At 34.9% G+C, this 26,234-nt stretch overlaps 1 protein-coding gene across 4 annotated transcripts in view; it reads right to left on the bottom strand.

The window, feature by feature from the left end:
* The window catches only part of CCDC102B (coiled-coil domain containing 102B), a 341,353-nt gene that overhangs the window by 131,639 nt on the left and 183,480 nt on the right, over positions 1-26,234 (bottom strand). Inside the window, exon 7 of one of the 4 annotated variants that reach the window (XM_030925874.1) lies at positions 9,876-9,994. The exons of 2 other annotated variants lie outside the window; for them this stretch is intronic. In XM_030925874.1, the coding sequence (XP_030781734.1) occupies positions 9,926-9,994 (69 nt within the window). In that variant the 3' untranslated portion in view covers positions 9,876-9,925. Of the gene's footprint in view, positions 1-9,875; positions 9,995-12,274; positions 12,387-26,234 lie in introns of those variants that run through there. One more of the 4 variants, XM_030925875.1, reaches the window with a different exon arrangement.

The following is a 26,234-nucleotide window of genomic DNA, read 5'->3' as shown; positions in this document are numbered from 1 at the left end:
GTCTCCCAGAATTGCTATGTGTTGTGGGAGGGACCCAGGGTGAGGTAATTGAATCATGGGGGTCAGTCTTTTCTGTGCTATTCTCATGATAGTAAGTCTCACAAGATCTCATGTGTTTATCAGGGAGTTCTGCTTTTGATTCTTATTTTCTCTTGCTGCCACCATGTAAGAACCTTTGGTCTCCTGCCACGATTCTGAGGCCTCCCCAGCCATGTTGAACTCTAAATCCAATTAAACCTCTTTTCTTCCCAATTTCAAGGATGTCTTTATCAGCAGTGCGAAAATGAACTAATATACCACAGTACCTAAAAGTGGACCTACTGTCTTTTAATAATACTTGTGCAGATTTCTCAAACATCAGATTTTGAATTTTTAGTTGAATTTTATCAAGACCTGCAATGACCGTAGGTGTGCGACCTTATTTCTGAGATCTCTATTCTGTTCCATTGGTCTATGGGTCTGTTTCCGTACCAGTACCATCCTGTTTTGGTTACTGTAGCCCTGTAGTACAGTTTGAAGTTGGGTAGTGTAATGCCTCCAGCTTTCAGGAAAAGAAAACCAAATATTGCATGTTCTCACTTACAAATGGGAGCTAAATGAGAACACATGGACACATAGAGGGGATCAATACACACCTGGGTCAGTCAAAGGGTGGAGAGTGGGAGGACGGAGAGGATCAGGAAAAATAATGAACGGGTACTAGGCTCAATACCTGGGGGATGAAATAACCTGGATGACAAATCCCCATGATACAAGTTTACCTATGTAACAAACTGGCACACATATCTCTGAACTTAAAGTAAAAATAGGCTGGTTGTGGTGGCTCATGCCTGTAATCCTAGCACTTTGGGAGGCCGAGGCGGGTGGATTGCCTGAACTCAGGAGTTCAAAACCTGCCTGAGCAACACAAAGAAACCCTGTCTCTACTAAAAAATACAAAAAAAAAAAAAATTAACTCGGCGCGGAGACAGGTGCCTGTAGTCCCAACTACTTGGGAGACTGAGGCAGGAGAATTGCTTGAACCCAGGAGGCAGAGGTTGCAGTGAGCCGAGATTGTATACTGCACTTCAGTTTGGGTGACACAGTGAAACTCTGTCTCAATAATAATAATAATAATAATACTTTTCTACAGGGAATGGCATCATTGCAGGTCTTGATAAAATTCAACTAAAATTTCAAAATATCCATCTATCTTAATAATTATGACTGGGTTATAAAGCAAGAATGCAAGAATATTCAAAATCACCACAACAATTATTGAAGACATTCTCTATCTTAGAGATCTACATAAACTACAATATCTCAATACAGTCTTTAGTAAACAAAGTATGTGATTAACTCACCTCAACATCCACAAATAGTAAGAGAATTGTCATAGCTAACTCAGAAATTAAGAAAAGTTTTCTGTAGCCTAAATTTGAAGCAGAGTTCAAGTTCATACTGTGTATGGCTAGGAGAATAAGAGTTCTCTCAGGGGGAACAGAGGTCTGTCTATGGAATCTCCTCAAATCCCAGTAGTATCATGACTCTAACAAGGTGAATACTTTTTCTAGACACCAAAATTCTGCTTTTGAATTTTTATAATTAATCTCTGAAATGACCTGGTGACATTGATTAGGAAACCAAAGTTTTTCAGTTCAGCATGGGTAAAAATATATAATAAATGTAAAAATGATATTTATCTTAGATATTGCCATGTTAAAGCCTGGATTTCTACTAGAGATTAAAAATGTGTCAGCATAACAAAATCTCATTTCTATTGTTTCCCCACTGAGTATACATTCAGTGTATGTGTATACACACTCATACAGATACAGTGAATAACTTAGTTTCGTATCACTTTAAATAATTTGTGTTGCTATTAGTTGGGAAAATTGTTTAATATGATGTTCATAAAAATAATATAATATGTATCATAGACTACACCTTTCCAAAATAGATATAAGGGATAAGACTATAAAATATATTGGAATAGTTTTCTTCAACACAGATACAAAAAAAAAAAAAAAAAAAAAGCCTCCACATATTCCACTTGTAGTTCTAACAACACATGTGCCCATAGATGTGATAATGTATTTTCCCTTCTTACCCTTTTATAAACAATACATATTTGATAGCTAAAAACTAAATACAATTTGCTATCCTAATAATGAATAACAAAGTAAGAGATTAATTCCTTGGTTTTTCTTTAAAGGAAGTTTATTTTGTATTTAATAAACTGTATTTTTCTTTGATAAATACTGCTTGTGAAGAATATATTTGCTATTTATTTTAGAACTGCTGATTCCAATGCATTGTAAACAATTCCAATGTTCTTAAATGAAAAGACAATTTGATGACATAGTTGAAAATCCCAAGCGTATCTTAATGCAAGCAATGCTTAATCCAGAAGCTCATTACGTCTTCTGTTCAGGTTTCTTGACATGTTCCATCTCTCTCTTTCTAATTTAATTCCAAGCGATAGTGTGTCTTTAACAGTTCCAAATTTATACTTTTGCAGGCTTAATGTTAACAGACAAGAAAATGCATATCTCTGAAAAGTCTAACCATAATTACATTTAATTGTCTCTGATGTAGTTGCTTGGCCATATTAGTATATGTGGTCACTAAATGTTTGGACTAGTCAAACATGAATCACTCACCAGGAGGTGGACATAGTGTCAACCATAACCATAGGATGTGACCCAAAATTTGGGGATGGAGTTAATTCTAGAGAAAAAAAAATCAATGCATGTTAAAGTAGAAGTCAGGGAATAGATACTAGAGGCCCTAAAACACAAATCATCTAAGATATATAAGATGAAATAGGTGCTGACTCTCAGAAAGTATTTAATTTTGTAAGTTTTGCCTTGATAAAGTTGAGATTTATGTCTAGGTTTTAGGTTTAATACCTTCTGATATCAGATGAACAGATCATTATTCTAATAGAAACTTAGGAATTTTCTAATTGTCTTTACCCTCTGGGATTAACAAATATTTGGTGTACTACATTGGCATACTCACCTGATGTATATGTGGCTGTGCATGTTTGCATGTGTGAAGAGAGTAAACTATATCATAAATACATACATATGTATTTGTGCATTATTTTAGTGTACATATGGCAAATACAATTGTTTGGTATATTATGTATCACGGTGTCCTTTTTCTTAAAAATGATGTTTATTTCCAGGTTATATCCAATAAAAATAACTTTTTATATTGCTATGGTGAGTTGAAAAACACTGATTATAATATAAAATATTAGGAATAAAAAGAGACATAGAAAGAACAGAACATAGAGATTCTTGGTAAATAAATAATAAACAAGTAATTTGCAGATGATGCTAAAAGAAAACATCTGAAATAATGATTTGATACTGGGGATTGATAACTGGGGATTGATATGCAGGTTTTTAAATTAAAGAAACTAAGTTATTTCATTAGATATACCAAAGATAACCTGAATTGATGGACATAGTACTTAATACAAGATAGAAGGATACATTAATCCCAGTGCAAGTAAATTTGGACAGGCAGAAACAACAGGATGTAAGGTAAAGCTACCAGAAAAGGTCATAACATGACATTTCCTTAGCTACACTAGCTAAGTATAACGGAGGAAGAGTTAGCAGTTTAATTTCAGAGATCGCAAGACTCCTTTCTTTGCACCTTTCCCTCAATTTCCACAGTACATGTAGCTATGCTGAGCACAGCTACTGCCCAGTCTCATCAGCCATCATCAGATCCTTCCTGGAAATTCTATGACCAGCCCAGGGTACTGTGGCACTGTCAACACAGACTGGGGAGCCCCAGAACCTCACTGACCTTCCAAGCAGCTCTCCCTCCAAACCGCTGCTCTCCCTTCACCCCAAGACACTTAAAGTTGTCTCCAAAAAGAAAAAAAAAAAAAAAAATGGTGGTTTTCAAGAAATTCAGTTTTCTCAAAAAGATACAAACGTTAACCAAACAAAGGAGCACAAAGCTATGAACAATGGGAGGTTGAAACACACTTCTCTACCTGGAGCCCTGATTCCAGGCAAAACCGTTATTTCAATATCCCTGTCTAATTGTGTCATCCCCTTGCTTCCTACTGATTTCCAGCTGGGGCCTGCACCTCTGTGCTCCCAGGCTCACTCTGTTCACATTGGCATTTGCTCCTCTCTCCAGCCACACAGGGCTCCTATCCAGACCTTGGGCCTCTGCAAACCATGGGAAGCCCTTTGCCCTGATTCAGTCTACCCAGGTACCAATTTCCTTTTATCTTTCTGACCTCAATCTGAGTCATCATTTCCCAGGAGAAAGCAATGCAACGAATGTACTAATTTGTAACATTGAACAGAGTCACCTGAAGAGACTTTTTTGTTGATGATTTGATTGACTTTAGTCTTCTCCACTTGACTGTAAGCCTCATGAGGACAGCTGTTACATTGTGTATCTTGCCAACCTTATATTCCCTATCTACCCTGTGTGTGCCTGAAACACATCTCAACATCTTTTCCAGCTTCCTTCTAGTATTCCCTCACGTAGTACGAAACATCCGCATTTCCCTGACTTCCCAGAAGCTAGAGCTGCAGGTTTGATTTAGATGCTGGAAAAAAGAGATCTGGATTTGGAATTCATTAAAGAAGGGAAAGAGGCAACAAGGAGATACAGAGCTAGCAGGCCCAGTTCTGTGGGAAACTTTGTCACCCTCAGCTAGGGTTGAGTGATCATGGAGTGAGCCGATGGAACAGTGGCATCCTGAACCCTGCATCTTCTTGTACTTCCCAGAGGTGCCCATTCTTTAGTTAGGCACATGCTGTGGTAGTCTACTGGGTGTTTGGTCAGCATGCCCAGGGAGAAGCTGGTCCTTTCAAATCACCAAATTCCTTCTATTACATATGTAATAGCATAGATAGATAGATGCATATGTGTGTGTGTGTGTGTGTGTGTGTGTGTGTGTATAATTATCTACAACCAAACTAACTGATCTAATATTAAGAAAATGTTTGTCGACTAAAGGAATAAACAAGTGAAGGAATAGATACTAACAATTTACATGAAATTTCTCACACCTCTAATAGATAAGATGTGATAACACGTACCTTTTATAAAAATATGTCTTAATATTCCTTGTTCTCTGTCATTTACGTATTTCAAATCCACATGAACTAAACAAGGAGAGGAACTGCAACATTTGCAAACTCATACTGCCTGTATGTCATAGAAAAAAACTGAAAACCACTTAACCTTAGTTTGAAAAAAATCTTCATTCATACTTTACAACTACTAAAATAGAAAATGGACTGAAATTGATTTTTTTTCCTTAAAGTGGGTTACATGCTAATAAGCAAAAAGTGGAAAAGACACATCTTATAAGAAATAATGAAAGAGACATTCCTCATATGGTATTAGGCGGATGCAAAAATGGCAAAAACCTCAATGACTTTTGCACTAACCTAATCCAAGTTAGGCTAACATTCACTCAAATAAAAAGAGTAGAAAACATTACAACTAAAATAATTTTTGAATAAAGGACACATTTGGATTTCAAAAATACTGTAAATTCAAATTTTCTTTTTTTCTACATGGTATATACAGGCAAAGGACAAAGTACTCATTATGATATGCTCATTAATATGGGTAAAAAGCATCTCAACTACATTCACCCAAATCGTGCCAAATAAACCATATATTTAGAAAAAATGAATTAATTCTATCTGGCATAAGGCAAGGTAGGATAATTAACTTTAACTAGCTTAAGGTAGAATTATTCTTGTAATACATACCCAGCCAGTTAATTATGCGTCCATATGCTACCGCTCCTCACACCTGCCTCACCTTGGCATGGGAGAGTTCTCACATTTTGCTGCTCCTTGCACATGCTGTCAAGGCCAATGCCACTAAACAGTCCCCAACCTGCCTCCAGCACAGAGGTTCAAGCATGAATGCAGCAGATTGGAAAATATACTTTATTTGTGATATCTATTTAAATATAACTAGAAGATATATAAAATATTCTCGAAAATACATCACTTGAGATTACCAATAACAAAAGATATTTATCTCAATCACTGCCCTCATTAATGTTTCTCTCTCTCTCTCTCACTCATTCTCTGTGTGTGTGTCTCTCTCTCTTTGTCTGTTTCTCTCTCTGTCTCTCTCTTTGTCTCTCTGTGTCTCTCTCTCTCTCTCTCCAGTAGTCCCCAAATCAGAAATACAGTAAGTTCTCACCTAAAGCCATCCATAGGTTCTTGGAAACTGTGACTTTATGTGAAACAATGTATGACAAACCAATTTTACTATTGGCTAATGGATATAAATGAGAGTTGAGTTCCTATGGCATGTTTCTGGTCACAAAAACGTCACCAAATTTAAAAATTAAAATCCACAAATGCTTCTAATATTAAACACTGAAATGAGTATGAGCTATACACACACTTAAGAATAACTCATAAAAACAAGACAATTATTTATCCAATTTCTGGTGAAGCAGTGAGGTCAGAGATTGTAGCGGTGGTGTGATTTAAAAAAAAAAAAAAAAGGAATAAATGTTTCCAAACTGAAGATTGTCAGGAGCACCTCTAGCCTCCATGCAATCCAAAAACAAGCATATGTAAGGCGAGTTTGCTGAGCACTTTTGTATTGCATGGCTTACTGTAATGTTTCCATAGGATGATTGCATGCTTTATAAATTTTTATTTTACAATAATATGTATTCATTCCGTTTCCAACCTGTTTATTCTGGTTCAGGGTCACAGGTGGCCTGAGTCTATCCCAGCAGCTCAGGGCACCAAGTGGGAACCCACCTGGACAAGACAGCATCCCATTGCAGGGCCACTCACACACCCACACTCACTCAGCCTAGGACCATTTACACACGCCAATTCACCTAGCAGATGCGTCTTTGGGATGTGGGAGGAAACGGGAGTAACAGGAGAAAACCCATTCTGACATGGGGAGAGTGTCAAACTCCACATAGAGACTCCAGCAAGGAATAGATTTTGTTTCTCTCATTGTTATGATGAAAGACATTATTTGAGGACCTACTGTAACCTAAAATATTTTACAGTTATTGCAAAGGTTAGTATAATGTATTTTGAGAAAATTGGTGTTGATTTGTCATTTTCCTCCAAATACGGTGCACATAAAAATTACCTATGTTTTAAAATATATGTGCTCCTGTTTCCCAAGTTACATGCCTAGTAATTCCAAAGTTTTACTTCAGAAACTACCCTATCTGACAGAGATAGGGACCACAATCCAACTTTTAAAAACACTGCTGCAGGAGATAAAAACATCTAATGAAATTGCACTGTCCCTGTATGTAAATTTATTCATATACTGGAAATACATGGAGGAATGTGTTTTCAGAATAATAGAATAAGAACTGCCTGTGAAGTATGAAAGTGACTTAAAATTACACTTTCTTTAGCTTTATTGACTTCCTGTTGAACCACACTTTCTTTAGCTTTATTGACTTCCTGTTTGATTAGTTTATTTTTATTATTATTATTTTTTTGAGACCGAGTGTCACTCTGTTGCCCAAGCTGGAGTGCAGTAGCACGATCTCGGCTCACTGCAACCTCTGCCTCCCTGGTTCAAGTGATTTTCCTGGGATTACAGGCGTGTGCCACCACGCCCGGCTAATTTGTGTGTTTTTAGTAGACAAAGGGTTTCACCATGTTGGCCAGGCTGGTCTGGAACTCCTGACCACAGGTGATCTGCCCACCTCGGCCTTCCAAAGTGCTGGGATTATAGGCATGAGCCACCACGCCTGGCTGGTTTGTCTTAAAGTAGGAACACACACACACACACACACACACACACACACACACACACACACTAACCATGCAATGGAAAATTAAATAAAAGTTCATCAAAAAGCAAAGAGATGATTCTTTCTAGTTACTAATGTACGGATGCTTTCTCTCCTTTGTTTTTCTGTAATTTAGAGGGAATTAGAAAGGCTGCCAAATGCTGTGGGAATTTAAATGCCATTAATTAAGCATAATCAAATGATGGGGAAACAGAAAGTGATGGCCAGTCACAGAGAAATAGGAAATAAAAAATCTCTCAATTATGTCAACAAGCATATCAAAATCAACTGTGTGAATTAAAAAAGAAATAAATCCAGCAACCAGAAAGAGTACAATAAGTTATATCGGAAGCCAATCGCCATTTTAGTGAAAATACACTGAAATTCCAAGGAAATACTGGATTGTACACACGAACCCAAATTAGTGACATTTATTTTAACTCCATAGCTACATTTTGATAAACGTGATGAGATCATGGACTTTTGGAGTAACGGGGATCTCAACTATTTATTCCAAACTCTGCGTTTAGAAATTAGGAAGCTGAAGTGTATTACAAAGAGTATTACTTGGCCAAAATCACTCAAATAATAGGCATGAACCTAGGATAAGGGCTTCATTCTTTTTCTTTTCCTTTCCAGTCTCTGGTCCCATTTCTCTTATAAGTTGGACCACACATGCATTAGTTGCCTCTTAACAACCAACACAATGACAAAAAAATGTATATACTATCCTCACCTTAAAGACATTGTCATCATATAAATAACTATGTTCAATGTAAATACATAGGCTAGATTCTAAGTTTTAGTTTGTGTCAGGTTCTAACTTCCTAAAACAGATTCCTGGGCCCCACACCTAAAGTGTCTGATTCAGAGGGCCTAAGATGGGGCCTGATAATTAGCATTTGCTAATGTTGCTGGTTTAGATACTACATTTTAGGAACCACTGGGCTGGACTGTCAGTGAGTGAGTAAAAAGCATTAAACAGAGTTTGAATGTTTTCATGTATGGTTTTCTTTATATCTAATTGTCTAAAACAGTACTTACAGAGTAGTGTTTTACTGATTATCAAAATACATCAAGAAAGTGTTATTTTTAATAGAATCAGGAGGCTGTGGCTCTTTTCTAACCCAGGACTGAAACTATATAGACCTTACTAACTTTGTAGAAAATTCTTCTCTCCAGGATCAAATCTCAAAATTTACCTTAATCAAGTAGCCAGATGATATGAACAAGTCAGACAAATGTACTGTTTTGAGCATGGAAAATAACAAATGTAGTGATTTGGGTTGGTGTCATGCTACTGTTCTTGTAAAAATTCACAAAATATTTTCTTGAGTTCAGTAACAGCTTTTACAAAATCAAAACGGTATTGGTTAAATTCATATTTCTAAGTAAATGTATGCTGACATTTTGGTTCCCTGAGCTAAATTTTTTTACTTTTATTTTTGTCATGTTCAGGGGTAGGTAAATGTAGGTAAATTCACACCATGGGGGTTTGCTGTACAAATTATTTTGTCACCCAGGTATTAAGCCTAGTACCCATTAGATACTTTTTCTTATCTTTTCCGTCCTCCCACTCACCATCCTCCTGTAGACCCCAGTGACTGTTGTTCTTCCATATGTGTCCATGTGTTCTCATCATTTAACTCCCGCTTGTGAGAACATGCGGTATTTGGTTTTCCGTTCCTGCATTAGCTGGCTAAGGATAACGGCCTCCACACTATGCGTGTGCTTGCAATGTACATAATCCTATTTTTTTTTTTGTGGCTGCATAATATTCCACGGTGTGTATGTACCATCTTTTCTTTATCCAGTTTACTGTTGATGGGCATTTAGGTTGATTCCACGTCTTTGCTGTTGGGAATAGTGCTGCAATGAACAGATGTATGTGTCTTTATGACAAAATGATTTATATTCCTTTGGGTATGCACCTGGTAATGGGACTGCTGGGTTGAATGGCAGTTCTGTTTTTCAGTCTTTGAGGAATCACCGCACTGCTTTCCACAACAGTTGAGCTCATTTACATTCCCACCAACAGTGTATAAGCATTCCTTTTATTTCACAACCTCACTAACATCTGTTTTTTTTTTTTTTGTTTTTTTTTTTTTTCACTTTTTAGTGACAGCCATTCCCAGGGCTTATTTTTTATTTTTCATCTTCAGACTGAAGCCTTAAGCCATTGGTTCTCATCCTGGCTGACAGAGAATGTAATGCCTAAAAAAGAAAGAATTCAGAGGAAGTCAAACACGGCACTGAAAACAATATAATGTGAATAAAGAGGCAATTGTTGACTTCATGAGTTGCTTTTTAAATTAGAATTCTAGAACTAAGAATTAACTACTTCTTCAGTAGAACTAGTCTTGTTTCCCTTAGAGGTAAAAGGCAACTTACTTTATCAGGAGTCAAATGTGCTGTGTGTCCTCAGCCTATACCCTGTCTACACCTGTCACACTAGAAACTCCTCTTGGCCGAGGGAGTTCCCATATTTTCTCTAATCAATTATTAAAACCTTGTAACTTTAGAGGAGGTTGGTGATATAAAATAACATCATTCCGTCATGCCTTAAAATGTCTTCTTACCATGATGAACTAGACTTCACAAAATATTTAATACTAGTGTACATCTGCCAATTCTGCTGTACTAACTAAAAATTCTAAAAAGAGTTGCTCTCCCTTTTCATACCTAATTGATTTTGTTGATCTATCCAATTCCCCATCTTGTTTATTTATTTTGACAGTCTCACTCTGTCGCCTAAGCTGGAGGGCAGTGGTGTGATCTCAGCTCACTGCAATCTCCACCCAGATTGAAAGGATTCTCAGGCCTCAGTCTCCGAAGTAGCTAGGATTTCAGGCACGTACCACTGTGCCCAGTGAATTTTTGTATTTTTAGTAGAGATGGTGTTTCATCGTGTTGGCCAGGCTGGTCAAATGATTTCATCGGGCCTCACATGATCCTCCTACTCATCCTCCCAAAGTGCTGGGATTACAGGTGTGACCCACCGTGCCCAGTCTAACTTCCTATCTCTTTTATAAAACATTTCATTAAAGGTCATCTATTTGCCAGCATTCCGCCACCAAAGGATTTTTATCTTGCATGTCTGTAATTCTGCCTTATTTAAAATTAGAATAAAATACAGACAAAAATTACATTCCAAGTATGAAGCAGTAGAATAAGCTATTAAGGTCCAGATGCATTTTTAAAATCACATGAAATATAATTTTACTCCCTATATGTGATCTTATCCTGTTGTATTTTCAGTCTGTCATTGTGATAACCACCTTAATTAGTTTATCAAAATCATATGCACATAGCCAGCCAGTCTTTCGACTTCTCACGGTTGATTCCAAACTAAATTTATTAACCTCAAAAAAGTATGCTTCTCAAAAATATTATACTTTGTAGATTCAATGTTAGAGTCTTTTCATCCATGATCTATTCCTATTTTTAAAAAGTAATTGATGATGACATCTCTCTACTGGTCTTTTGTGATGCTTCCACATCTAACACATACTTTCTAACACATACTTAAGTGTATGCTTTTACTTTGTGAATGAAAATGTGAAAATGCTTATGGGTAGAATCTGAGTTCCTAGCAGCCAGTCTTTACTGGTGATCCTGTATGAAAATGGCTAATTCACAGTGAATATAGAACTTTCTTTAACATGGGTTGTTTGGAGAGGGGAGGGATGCATTGACAAAAATAACTGGTTTGAAATAAAAATAGTAGAGGACGTTGTTATTTTTTTCTCTTAATTTATGCAAACAGATACCATGATGCATTCCCACCTAGAACTAATTGCATTAATTTTTCTTTTGTTCCTCTTTCCTTTACTCTTCTGTGTTTGCTTTCTTCTTCCTCCCTTTCTTCCTTCTTGTTTTCCTTTTTTTCTCTTTCTTCTTTCCTGCCTTCCTTTTGTGTTTCATCTGCCATTCTTTTTTTTTTTTTTTTCCCACCATGCCAAACTATGTCTTTGGAATCACATAGATGGAGTAAACACAATTTGTTAAAACCAGTCACTGTGGATAGTCTAGTTTAAGAAAGCTAAATTACCAATCATTACCTTATGTTTAGTGATAACAAACCAAAGAAGGTATACTACAAATTTGATCTGGATCAGTACACAAAGAGCCACATAAACACAATTGAAACTTTGGAGAGTAATAATACACATTGGTACACTCATATAAATCCATATATTTAAGTAAAACCTAATATGTAAGTACCCAAAATATATGTACACACATGTATATTACCCAATGCTAAATTTTTTCACTGACTACAGTATTCTTAACAAATACCATTAATATTATTTACGTTTGAAGATGAAAATCAATATCACACTGATTTTTTATGGTAATAAATTGTTATTATTCTAATACTGAATGCTATGTTTTCAAGAAGTCCAATAGAGAAAAATGTATTTCAAAATGTCATTTAACTAAGATTTGGGTTAAAATCTTTTTTTAATGGTGAGAGTAAACAGAATGCATACAGCAGCTTTAGTAACATTGGCCTAGATTTCCCAAGATCAATAATGGGTGTGAAGAGATGTCACCAAAAATGGCAGAGTAGGCAGCTTCAAGTGTCCATCTCACAACAGAAACGCTGAAAAAATCAAGAAAAACAGCACAATCCACTTTGTCAGAACTCTAGAAAGCAGTCAAAGGTACATGGAACCAAGCAATCGCTGAATCAGTAAAAGACAACTTAAATATGGCAGGAAAGCTTTGTGGGGTTTCTATTGTCCTTTAAAGTCTAGGATTACCCTGACCTCAAGTTAGACATGATAGCACAAGAAAGGAAAACTACACACCAATATCCTTTATGAATACAGATGTAACTATCCTATACACAATACTGGAAAAGGGAATCCAACAACATATCAAGAAAAATTTACACTATGGCCAAATGGGGTTTATTCTATAATGAAAGAGTAGTTCAACATAATAAAATCAGTCATATAAAACACCACATTAACAGAATGAAGGAAAAAATAGATCATCTCAGTTGATGAAGAAAAGCATATGACAAAATGCAATACTTGATCGGGGGGAAAAACAGAAAATAATAAATTAGAAAAAAGTTGAAAAGTTTTCTCAACATAGCAAATGACATATGAAATATCTGCAGCTAACCTAATAATCAATGATAAAAGTTTGAAAGTTTTCCCCTTAAGATGAGCCACAAGACAAGGGTGCCTGCTTCCATTACTGCTGTTTAACTTTGTACTAGAAGTTTTAGTAAGAGCACTTAGGCAAGAAAAAGAAGTAAAAGACATGCAAATTGCAAAGGATAAAGTAAAACATGTATAAGATAACATGATCTTATACATAAAAAACTCCAACAAATCTAGAACAAGAAATTTACTACAGCTAATAAACAACTTCAGCAAAGTTGCAGGAAACAAAATGAACACACAAAAATTAGTTGTGCTTCTTTATATGAGCAACAAGCAATCTAAAAAGAAAATTAAGAAAATAAATCCCCTTTTAAGTACATCTGAAAGAATAAAATACATAGCAATAAATTTAACTGAGGAGGTTAAAGACTTATCAACTGAAAACTACAATACATTGCTGAAATAAAAAGACACAAATATATGGAAAGATATATGCACAGATAAGAATACATAACATTAAAATACCAATACTCTAAAAAGCAATCTAAAGATTCAATGAAGTCCCTGAAAATTTCAATGGCATTTTTTTTTTTTTTTGCAAAAATGGAAAAGCTGATTCTCAGATTCACAGGGAATTTCAAAAGGCCTTGAATATCCAAAATGATATTGAAAAAGAACAAAGTTGAAGGACACGCACTTCCTAATTTCAAAACTTACAGTAATCAAAACAGTATAGCACTGTCATGAAGATAAACATTCTCACCGTAATAATAGAATTGATAGTTGAGAGTTAAACCATACCTATATGGATAATTGATTTTTGATGAGGATGCCAAGACAATTCAGCGGCAAAAAAAAAAAAAAAAAAAACAGTTTCTTCAGAAAACGCTGCAGTCACAACTGGATATCTACATGGAAAATGATGAATATGGATCTCTCTCTCTTGCACCTCATACAAAAATTTACTCAAAATAGATTAATGGTATAAATATGACAGGTAAAACTATAAAAGTATCAGAAATAAACATGGAAAATCTTGGGTTCAGCAATGGGTCTTTAGATATGATACCAGAGGCATAAACAACAAAAGAAAAAAATAGAATTCATCAAAATGTAAAACTGCATGTATCAAAAGAAAGTGATATTATGACATAAACAATGGACAAAATGTTTGCATTTCATACATATGAGTAGAGTATCCAGAATATATAAAGAATTCTTACAATTTTCCAACAAAAATACATACAACCCAATTTAAAATTAGTCAAAGAGTTTGAGTACACATATCTGCCAAAAAGATATACAAATGGTCAATAAACACATGAAAATATCTTCAACATTATTAGTCATTGGGAAAATGCAAAGGAAAATCACAACGAGAAACCAAACCCACTGGGATAAGTGTAATTCAAAACAAAACAAAACAAAAACACAAAAGAACAAGCGTTGCCAAGGATGTGGAGAAATAAAAACCCTCACATATTGCTGGCGAAAAGGTAATGGGTTCCGCTGTTATGGAATACAATTTGGTGGTTCCTCCAAAGGTTACAGATAGGATTACCATCTGACCCAGCAACTTTACACCTAGATATATACCCCAAATAATTGAAAACAGGTGTTCAAATAATACATGTGCATTCACGATTACAGCAACACTATTCAAAAGAGCCAGAGGTAGAAACAACTCAATATCCACCAGCTGATGAAGAGATGAACAAATACCAGATAGGCCCAAAAGGAATGAAGTACCCAAAAAGGTGTGAAGTAATGATGCAAGCTACAATGTGCATGAACCTTGAAAACATTATGATAAATTTAAAAAGCCAGATATAAAAGGTTATATATTGTATGATTCTATTTATATGAAATATCCAGAAATCCACAATGACAGAAAGCATAAGTGCGGTTGCTGGGAGCTTAGGGGAGGGAGGAATGAGGAGTTACTGCATCATGCTTACTGGGTTTCCTCTTAGGGTGATGAAAATGCTTTAGAATTAAATAGACAGAGCGGTCCCACAACATTGCGAATCTACTAAATGCCACTAAATGCTCACTTTAAAATGGTTAATTTTATGTTATGTAATTTCACTTTAATGAAAAAGAGAAGAAAAAGGAAAAAATAGTGAATGGCTCAGATCTGTTAAAGTTATCTGACTTTACACGAATCTTATGATTTTAACTCAAACTTGCATTTTACTTTTAATTTTAAATAACCTTCGCAACCATAGTGTTTTATGTCCTTTTAAATAAGAATGTAAATAATTATTTCTCTCATCATTCCTTTAAATCAAGCTAATTTATGTCGACTAATAACTGTGATGTGAACTGCAAAATTATTTTGCAATAATATAGTGGATTATTAGTATGCTAGTTACATCAAACATTAAAAATATATAATTTCATATCTGGCATTCATGCATGTCTTAATTTATGCTATGATAGTTTGTTAAATATAAGTGATTCAAATTTTCAAACTTTGCATCTTTATTTTAATTGGATATGGGTTAACATATCATCTGTTTGATACACATGAAGGAGATTTTAAAGGATAATATAAATTTCCAATAATCTTACATTTGCCTTACTGATCGAACAAAAGGGAAGTATAAGAGTTGAAAACAAATCTAGACACATAATTAAATTCAAATAGTAATAATAGAAGCATCAATACGTAAACTTATGCATTTGACACACAGTTATGAGGATGTGCCAAACATTGTTGTAGGGACTGAGATTTAATATTCATGATTTTAGCAAAACATAACAGTCATTGCTAAGAGAATATGAAAGTAAAAGGATGTCCTATCACTAATTTATTCTTAGTAATAATGTTTCCTATATACAAAACCTTATCCACTTAGCTTTGCTTCAGTGGAGAATCATAAAACAGGGAAAAGGATAACTCTCCTATTTTAGAACTAGATTTGTAAAAGTCAGTTCTCTCTCTCTCTCTCTCTCTCTCTCTCTGTGTATGCATGGATTTGAGAGAAGGTATGAACAATCATTTTACATTAGGATAAATGTCATGCTACTTTTGCAATTTATTGATTGTTTCAAACCAGTAGGGATCTTTCAGCACGTGCTTTCTGCATGGCATTAAGAAACGGTACTTTAAAACTATGATTCTTTATCTCTGTTAACTTAAGCAATTACTTTGCAAAAGAACTTTATTCCATCCAACCCATACAATCCCACCCATACACTTTAAAATGTACACAAAATCATGGGTGTATTTCTACATTTCACGCAATAACTAAATTATCAATTTACGAAGGACCTACATGTAGCCTAGCATTTACTGCAAGCAGGGCATTCTTCGAAAGAAACGGCTTTCCAATTTAATTACCAAAATATAACACATTTTATATTTTAAAAATGTGAATTTTTCCATATATCAAAATTCTCTCCACAATAATATAAATTTTTATTAATAGCTACATTTAATAAATAGAATTTATAGGGTATTTCAGCTATTGAAGCTATGTAAACAGTTAAAGAAAAACAGGAAATGATTCAATATAATGTTATCTATAATAATTTCTATTTCATAACAGTAAAAAATGTAACTGTGTATTCTTAAATGAATGATTTTATAAATAATAGTAAGATTTGGAAGAAAAGCAACATACTATATCAGGAAAATTTAACAAATGGATAGGTTTGCCTGCTAAACCACTGACTGGAAATAAAATATTTTCGAAATCAAAGTTACTAAATTAAATAAACATATTGTAATTCCTTGAATATGGATTACTGTCATTAATGCAAATTCATTAGGAATCAACTTCAAATCAACTTTAACTTTTAGATGAATTCATCATTTTCCTAAGACACATCAATTACTGCCCGGGCACATTAACTTTCTGAAAGCGATCCATTATGTGATCTGAATGAAGGGATTCAGTTGCCAGAATGACTTCAGTAAACAAGCTTCCAAAACAATTCTCCTGAAACATGGGGCTTTTCTCAAAAGAATATGGACCACTTTCTCCAAAAACGTTTTGTTTTCAAAACTATCATTTACAGTAGAGAATAAATAGACTTCATATCAGTGGAAGAAATGAGCTATTATAAAGAAGACTTTGTGCCATATATTGGATAAAGCAAATCAGCATTTGATACTCTAGATACTATAGATCATACTATTTATACTATAGATCATATAAAAATGATGTCTGGAAATTGCAAGTCTACGTTTTTTGTCACAGAAAAATCAAGATTTCTCTTGACACTTTTACATTGTTGGTGGGATTGTAAACTAGTTCAACCATTATGGAAAACAGTATGGCAATTCCTCAAGGATCTAGAACTAGATGTACCATATGACCCAGCCATCCCACTACTGGGTATATACCCAAAGGATTATAAATTATTCTACTACAAAGACACATGCACACAGTATGTTTATTGCAGCACTATTCACAATAGCAAAGACTTGGAATCAACCCAAATGTCCATCTGTGACAGACTGGATTAAGAAAATGTGGCACATATACACCATGGAATACTATGCAGCCATAAAAAAGGATGAGTTTGCGTCCTTTGTAGGGACATGGATGCAGCTGGAAACCATCATTCTTAGCAAACTATCACAAGAAGAGAAAACCAAACACCGCATGTTCTCACTCATAGGTGGGAACTGAACAATGAGATCACTTGGACTCGGGAAGGGGAACATCACACACCGGGGCCTATCATGGGGAGGGGGGAGGGGGGAGGGATTGCATTGGGAGTTATACATGATATAAATGACGAATTGATGGGTGCTGACGAGTTGATGGGTGCAGCACACCAACATGGCATAAGTATACATATGTAACAAACCTGCACGTTATGCACATATACCCTAGAACTTAAAGTATAATAATAAAAAAAAAAAATTACACTTGTGTGTTTGTTCTCTTTGGTTATTATGTCTTATCCTTTTGTAGTGAGCACAAACCCCACTTTTCATTTCCCTTCCTCTCATTTGTCTTATATCTTTTATCTGTCCTCCTGAAATTTCAAAAATGTGAACAAAGGGAGGAAAGGGAGTGTAAGAGCATGAAAAGAGTTTAGGACTGGGGAGGTCTCTAAAGTTCTTTCTTGATTTCTCAAGCCCAGAATTACATTTTTCTGTGTGTCAAACTCCCCTCTGTCTATGCCTCTCAATGATGTGAGTATTTGATATCCATTCATCCTGACTTCTAGATTCTAGCTTCCCTCTCTTTGTGCATCTATGAAAACTCATTCACCTTTATTTTTTAAGCATTTTTAGTATGATGACTCATGCACATAAAGTATTGCTCATCTTAAACTACAAATCCCTCATTCTTTTAAAAAATGTATCCCTTTTATGAATGTTTTTGAAGACCTAGTATGAGAAAAGTGTGCTAGGTTGCAGGGTTATATGAATTAGCAAACGTAATGCAATCCTTCATCCATCTCCTAGTCACATGCAATAGAGATACTAATCAAATGATCTCACGAACAACTAGACAATTGCAAAAACTGCAACAGCTATATGATCTATTCAGGTAGATCAGGAAAGGTTTTTCTAAGGAAGCAAAATCCTAGCTAATTTCAGAAGAATTACTATGACTTAAGAAAACAAATGAGACCAGAGAAGAACCTTAGCAGGCTTCATGAGAAGGGCTGCCAGAAGCTGCAACAAAAGCAGATCTCTAAGAGGTAAACAAGCAATAGGAGAGTGCTGGGCTCAGGTGGATGTCGCACTGCTAAACATGGTGCAGATGGGTACTGGTTAGATGAATAAGTTGTCACTTACTATAACTACCGGTTTTGTGTATCAGAAAAGGTCCTATAGGTCTATAAAGAGGTTGCTAAATGAAGATGATAGCTCAAACCTCTGACCCATATAATGTTGGGGACTGAGAGATATTAGGGAATCCATGCTGCTTTTTGATTTCCTATCTCTGTCCAGCTGTGATATTGCCTAAACGCGCACATGCATTTAAGTTACTTGTTTGCTTAATTTACAGGAACATGAGCTTGATCATCTTAGAGAAACCTGGCTATAAAATAAATTTGTATATGAAATGATATTTTTTCCTCCAGAAAGAAAATCCTATTGAAAGGTCCTGTGGAGGAAGAAAGCATGAAGTAATTCAAAGAACTAAAAGGTGAAAATGGGTGGAAACATGTAATCAAAGAAAAATAATTCTGGTAGTAGAGCGGAAGTGAATTGCAAGTGATTCGATGCAAGGGTGCAGAGTAATTATTAAAAATTGCCATAGGCAAAGTGCTTGCTACTCAAAGTGCAGTCTGTGGACCAGCAGAATCAGCATCACCTGGAAGCCTGGTAAAAGTGCAGAATCTCAGACTTTATCCCAGACCTACAGAATCAGATCAGGGTTCAGAAAGGAGGAGGTTTATATCTTACATTGACAGTAGGAAGTTTTCCATCAACTTCCAGAAAATATTATCTGAGAGGCTATTTCATGACCTGAGGATGATGAAAGCGAACTGTTTATGAAAAATGGTGTCTATTCAGTTCAGGGTCAGAGCTATGGTGTCCCTCCATGAGTTTCAGGAGAACACTTCCCGCTACTCTCCAATAAATTAGAGGCAAAGAAAATAAGAGACTGGAAAGATAGGGGCACTCTGAGAACTTGCATAAAAATGTAGATCCAGAGGAGATGTGCAAATGTGGAAAACTGCAATTCCAGTTGAGGGGAAAGACTTTTCTTTGGAGGACAACTATTTCCACATTTTTTTTTCCTATTAACCAACCAACAATTATCAGCAGGCCTCACCTCCTACTTTGTGTGGTTCCCTCTAGCACCTCACTACTTGGAAGTCTGATCTAAAACAAAAGCAATGGCATCACCAGGAAACTTGATCAATACTGAGTATCACAGACATCACCCCAGCTCTATAATTACAATCTGCATTTTAAGAGATCCCTGGATTATTCATCTGTTCCTTAAATTTGAATATGTGCATTAAAGTATCTCAAGTACAATTGTGGGTCTCTGGATTCCAAGTAAATAAATATAAACTAATTATCAAAAGAAAATCTGTAATTGCTGATATGATTGAAAGAATGCTAATAACGCAATTGTTCAGTAATCTAATTTTCTGTTTCTGTTGAGCTAATTCTTCATTTCCTATGCTGATAATTACGATGGAAATGTGCTACTAGCATATGTCAGAAAAACCCCAACCAACCGACAATTTTATAACATCTACGATCAATATTTTGCAAAGTTTTTTTTTTTGTTGTTGTTGTTATCGTTGTCGTTTTTGGAGATGGAGTTCCTGCTATGTTGCTCAGGCCAGTCTCAAACAACTGGGTCCAAAGAATCCTACCTCACCTGCCCAAGTAACTGGCACTATAGGTGCAAACCACTGCACCTGGTTAACTTTATGACTTTTATTCAAAATCCTATATAAACTTCTTAGTAGGCCCCTAATATTTCATAAATTTAATTTTGACAACTCATCAACATTATAGTGAAAGAGAAAGAACTAGTTAAACTATAAGTAATGAATAATGTGTGGTCAAGTTAATTATTGGCAAATAGAATCTAATTGCAGCTAAGGCATGAGTTCAGTGTTATCCAATCCCTACCATTTTTTAAAATTATAGATACATTTATTTTTCTGGATGTTAGAGTTTTTCTGATTTTCAGTTTATCATTAAACTTTCTCTTTCCAGTCTTGTATTTACCTAACTACCCTAGTGGAGGTTATTATTGACCTTAGATTACAGACTTTAGGATCCATACCTTTGAACAATGGAATATGATCTCTAGAATTTACCACAGAGAATTTCTCTATTAATGTTCCCACACGTGCCTCAACAAAAATGACACCACCAATTATTCTCCTAATTTCATGCTCCATTAATTTTAGGCTAACATTTTAAAATTATTTTAAAATAGTTTAGGATCAATCAATATTATTCTTTTAATTTGTTTTCTGAGTATAACTGCTGAAAATTAGTTCCCCTGTTTTTAATTCACTTATTTTGTCTCCTATCATAGGGGATGTACTGATTGTCTTCAGTGTTATGAATTCAATTAATTATGCCCTTTAATCTTAGTGCAAAACTTTCCTGATTTTGACTTGTGTTTAATAAAAAAATTCTCCTGAACAAAAATATGTAAAATTACTTTAAAAAATAGAAGTCTTCTTTCTTTCCTTCCTTTCCCTTTCTTTCTTTCTTTCTCTTTCTTTCTTTCTTTCTTTCTTTCTTTCTTTCTTTCTTTCTTTCTTTCTTTCTTTCTTTCTTTCTTTCTTTCTTTCTTTTCTTTCTTTTCTTTCTCCTTCCTTCCTTCCTTCCTTCCTTCCTTCCTTCCTTCCTTCCTTCCTTCCTTCCTTCCTTCCTTCCTTCCTTCTCCCTCTCTCTCTCTCTCTCTCTCTCTCTCTCTTTCTCTCTTTCTTTATTTCTCTTTTTTTCTTTCTATTGAGACAGAGTCTCTGTCACCCAGGCTGGAATGCAGTGGTGCCATCTCGGCTCACTGCAACTGCTGCCTCCTGGGCTCAAGCCATTCTCCTGCCTCAGCCTCCCAAGTAGTTGAGATTGCAGGCTTGCGCCACCAAGAAGCCCAATGAATTTTTGTATTTTTAGAAGAGACAGGGTTTCACCATGTTGATCAAGCTGGTCTCAAATTCCTGAACTCATGTGGTCCTCCCACTTTGGCCTACCAAAGTGCTGGCATTACAGATGTGAGCCACCGTGCCCAGCCATCTTTCAAATAGTATAATAATAAAATATTGTGGCTAGTTTTAGAAACTTATCCTTAGATATATACCATGGCAGCATCGTATACAATTTTTTAACTTTAATAAAATCTAAAGGTTTTTTTTTTTTGTTTTTTCTAAATAGATGATGACATAATACATAATTTCCAAATAGGACTATTACATAACACCAGAATGTTTGTTTTTAATTTCTATAAATTCATGCTTTTAATGTCATTTCTGTTTTTATTTAATAGCTTTTAAATTGTTATTTTAATATGTATGTGTCTCCATTAAAGCTAAGCATAAATATTAATATCAGTTAAAATCAGTGACTAGCAGGTTGGCTTCCCAAAATTTCTAATGTTAATTTCTTAACTATCTGTATTTTCAAACCATAATTTCTCTAGTTTTTGAATAGCAATGTTGGGAAATGTTCAGATTTTTTTTCCAAATTACAAATAAGTCATTTGGAAAAATGTCTTCTGATCAGCTACATTCTGAAGACTTACCAGTTATGTTCTCAAACTATGCTGAAATACTCAGCATAAGTATAGCATAAGCATCTACATATTTCATGTTAAAAATGTATGTGTCATGGTTCATCAACTTATTTTCATTCAGCAAGTCTTTGTTGTACACCTGCTATATACACAGGAGGTGGCAATGCATTTCCTGAAATCAGTAAGACAAAATTGGTTCCACAAAGGGAACTAGGACAAGCAAGAGACACCAGTATGATAATTGAAATCTTGCTGAGAAATAGAGGCAGCGATCCTCGACTGACAGTTTTAAAATGATTGCCATGGCTCAATGTAGACTGTCTAGACCAGGTTACTAACCCAAGTGGAAAATCTACCCCAGAGGGTTTTGTGTGGCCAGAACAATATTTCTAGTATTTTGAATATGAATGCCTTCCAGGCAAGCACTGCTTTCCAGCTAGGGAGAGGTACTGTTTTGTTTTTTCACCCTGAACCTAACTCTGTCACATTTGCCTTCTTGGCCCCTTCTGTAAGCCAGAGGCCCCTGGGTTATAGCAGGAGGCAACAAGCCATGACCTATGAACCAAATCTGGCTCCAGACCGGTTTGTGTGCCACCCATGAAATATTCTCTATGGTTTTGAAGGCTTATAATTTTTCAAAAGGATATGCCACAGAGACTTATGTGGCTTACTTAAATAATATATTTACCATCTTGATCTTTACAAAAAAAGTTTGTTCATCCCTAGTCTAAAATAACACTCCCCATGTGTTTGCTGATGTACTCATATATAGACTTACTACACACGCACATCAAGTAACTTATATTGCCAGAGAAAATTGCGAAAGTCTTTGCAATGATCAACAAAGATTCCTGGAAGTTGTGTCTCACACATTCCTCAGGTAAGGTTTTCTGATTCTATAATGTCCTGCAACATTGATATCATTAAGATATTTTACACAAAACCCTGTAATTTATAGATGATCCATGGCCATGCAACTGATTCTTGTCCATAAACGTGTAGGACAACGTTATTTTGTGACAGTGCAATTTACTTCCCCACCCACGATGGAAGAGCAGGTCTTGCATCCATTAAACACATTCATTTTGGCATTATTGGGTGCCTAGTTGTATGACACTTAGATTCTCGTTTGAACTGGCTGTAATAACTTACTGGTTTCTTCATTAACTAATGAGACAAATACAATAGTTGATACATGTTCTTTTTATGTTCATATAAAGTTATGAGCTTACCAACTTTCACCCTTTATATATGTTAACTTATTTATGTTCTATAGATATGCTATTGTACTAATATATATTATAAACATGGAGATTCAAAAAGCAAGAGCTTTTTGAACACAGTGTGACATGCACACCCCATTTTTGATGTTACTATAATTTTTAATATACTTAAATGTTTTAGCTACCTTGATCTTGTGAAAGAAAACTAAGAAAAATTTCTGACAAATAGCTCAAATTATTGAATTCACATTTTCTGAGTGTATTGAAGACGTTTTTTAAAAAAACTTTAAGTCATATCAGTTAGTCCAATAAGGACAGATGGATTTTTTAAATGTTGGATGGAAATGTACATTCTAATGATCAAACATCACTAACATAATTTACTATTGTCTGTGAAATCAGACTTTCAAATGTAGCTGCATTTCTCTTCCTTAGAGCATACTCTTGGATTTACTTATGTTTTTACAAATCTAGGTCTTAAACATCTTTGCCATCATTTATAATGCAGACTTCATGCCGAGAAGAGCATTCGATACTGCCACCGAAGTTTGTTGTCTGGTGTCGTTTTGTCAATTATGCTGATGCCAGGGACCATGGAACAGTGCCACTATTTCCAAGAGCATCAGCACATTGAAAGATCTTCATGCAATGGTTGTTCTAGAAAAGTCTACTACATTGGTTTATGCTTTAAAAATAGTTACTACCAGAGTAGTAATTTTCTAGTCTATCCATTAAAAGTTCAAGTGTATTATCGCATTTTTTAAGTTGTAAAAGGATGATATACACATATACTTAAACATAGTATATAAAAGCAACGACTCAATGGAGATTTATGTGATAAGATTACTCATGTAAAGAAAACTATTTTTCTTCGAATTAATAGTGCAATTTAAAACTGGAAGGCATTTTCTTTAAAAATGTATTCCCTATACCACTGAAACAAAAAAAATCAAATATAAAGCCCTGTGAAAAGTCATACCTTTTTCAATTAATAAGGACTTACAAAAATTGTATTGAACAATAAGAATATTAAAACCCAACATTTTTTTTTAAATTTATGTGGGGTTCTTAATGAGTAGCAGGTAGCTTTATGCCTGCCACAAACCTTTGGTAAATGTGATTTAAATGCAAATGTCATGTAGTAAGAGATCTTATATTTCTTTTAGAGACTAAGATTCATGTAGTGTTTGCACTAGTGTCCTTTACATGCTAGCACCTTCTTTCACCGCTTCACTCATGTATGGAACTTCTATACATATATAGACATAGTACTCATACATGGTGTATATATATATATATACACACACACACACACATGCACATAGCGCCATGGTATTCATCCATGGTACTTATATACATATAAATTAATTCTTATTGAAATAGTGTTAAAACTACAGTATGGTTTTGTGCTATGATAAAATCTACATTATTCCCTGAACCTTGGCATATTCTGTATACAGCTCTGATTCATTTGACATTTGAGGACATCATAATCTTGACATTTTGAGCTTCTGGGGAAGTCCCTGTTACACTAAGAATTTGGCATGCTACTGTTCCAAAATAAGTGATTATTTTAGTTCCAGCAGATAGTCTGAATTTATAACGAAGAGGGTAAAAATCACCAGTGCCACCCCCACCATCAAAATGATCTACACTTAAAAAATCCTACAATCTTCTAAGTGATCAGCATACCCACTGACTTAGACCTTCGAGGATCCTCCCAGTTTCCAAGTTCTGCTTAGTCCTAGCCCAAATAACTACACTGTTGTCAAAGAGACCAGGTCTGGAATCGGTGTGCCCTGATGACAGGTTACGACAATGCCAGCTCCAAACAGGCCTCAATTTTTCCTGAAAGACACACTTTATATTATGACATTCTGGTACAACTAGAAAGATGCCAAAATTAAATACATAATCAATTGCTTCTTAATCTGTGTCCCCCACCACTTCATTCTTAGCAGTCATTATAATGTTTTATTTATAAAAATTTGTGTGTATGACTCCCTGTATAGACTCTAAGCCCATGCTGGGTGGGGATAATGATTCATTAATTAATATTCTCATTATCTGCATATAGAACAGTGACTGACACAGAATAATACAAATAAATGTTTGTCTTGTTTAAATAAATCAAATAAAAAGTATTTCTGTAATCAATCCACAGTCCATAATTGAGATGATTCTGCGCTTTTTAGAGTAGAGATGTCCAAAAAAGATGTCTACAGATTTATCACTGTACATATGTCAGAATCAAATACATTATTATAGATAGTTTACGAATCAGTACAATAGAAAATTATGGTCACGGACTATAACATTTAACTTTAGATATTTGCATTGCTAGGTCATGAAACACTAATACAATTTAATCTTGCATTTGCAATAAATCCCTAGATTCATGAAAGAATGATGAAACAATACGGAATTCAATTTTTCTGGCCATGTAGCTTTTAGAGCTTATATGAGTATGAATGACTCACATATCTCAAAACTATGAACTTATCAAATTCACCCAAACTGTTACAGGAATTGAGTGAGAAATAGAATTGTGCATTAAGATGCTATATGTAATTGAAAAATAGAAACAAGGTAAATAAAATTTGCAGCATATTGACACAAACCCACATTAAAACTATAAGACTGTCATTAAAAACACATTTAAAAATCTGTAAACTTTCAAAAAAATGTCCACCTATAGCACAAACTATATCTATTGGCTTGGGGATAAAACACATCCAAAATTTAATTTCTCAAATTCAAATTAGGAATGTTATTCTGGTTTTAAGATTTATACCATAGGCTGGAAAAATTATTTGAAAAATTATGCATTTAATTAGCTCAAAAATAATCATTCTGAAACTGACAAAAAAAGAACCAGAAAACAGTGAGTTTCAGCTAAATTTAAATGTTTATGCAGAAC

Source organism: Rhinopithecus roxellana, chromosome 21, assembly GCF_007565055.1.
Source record: "Rhinopithecus roxellana isolate Shanxi Qingling chromosome 21, ASM756505v1, whole genome shotgun sequence".
NCBI classification, from domain to species: domain Eukaryota; kingdom Metazoa; phylum Chordata; class Mammalia; order Primates; family Cercopithecidae; genus Rhinopithecus; species Rhinopithecus roxellana.
Note: the sequence above shows the minus strand (reverse complement) of the source record. Positions and strands in the feature narration are given on the sequence as shown.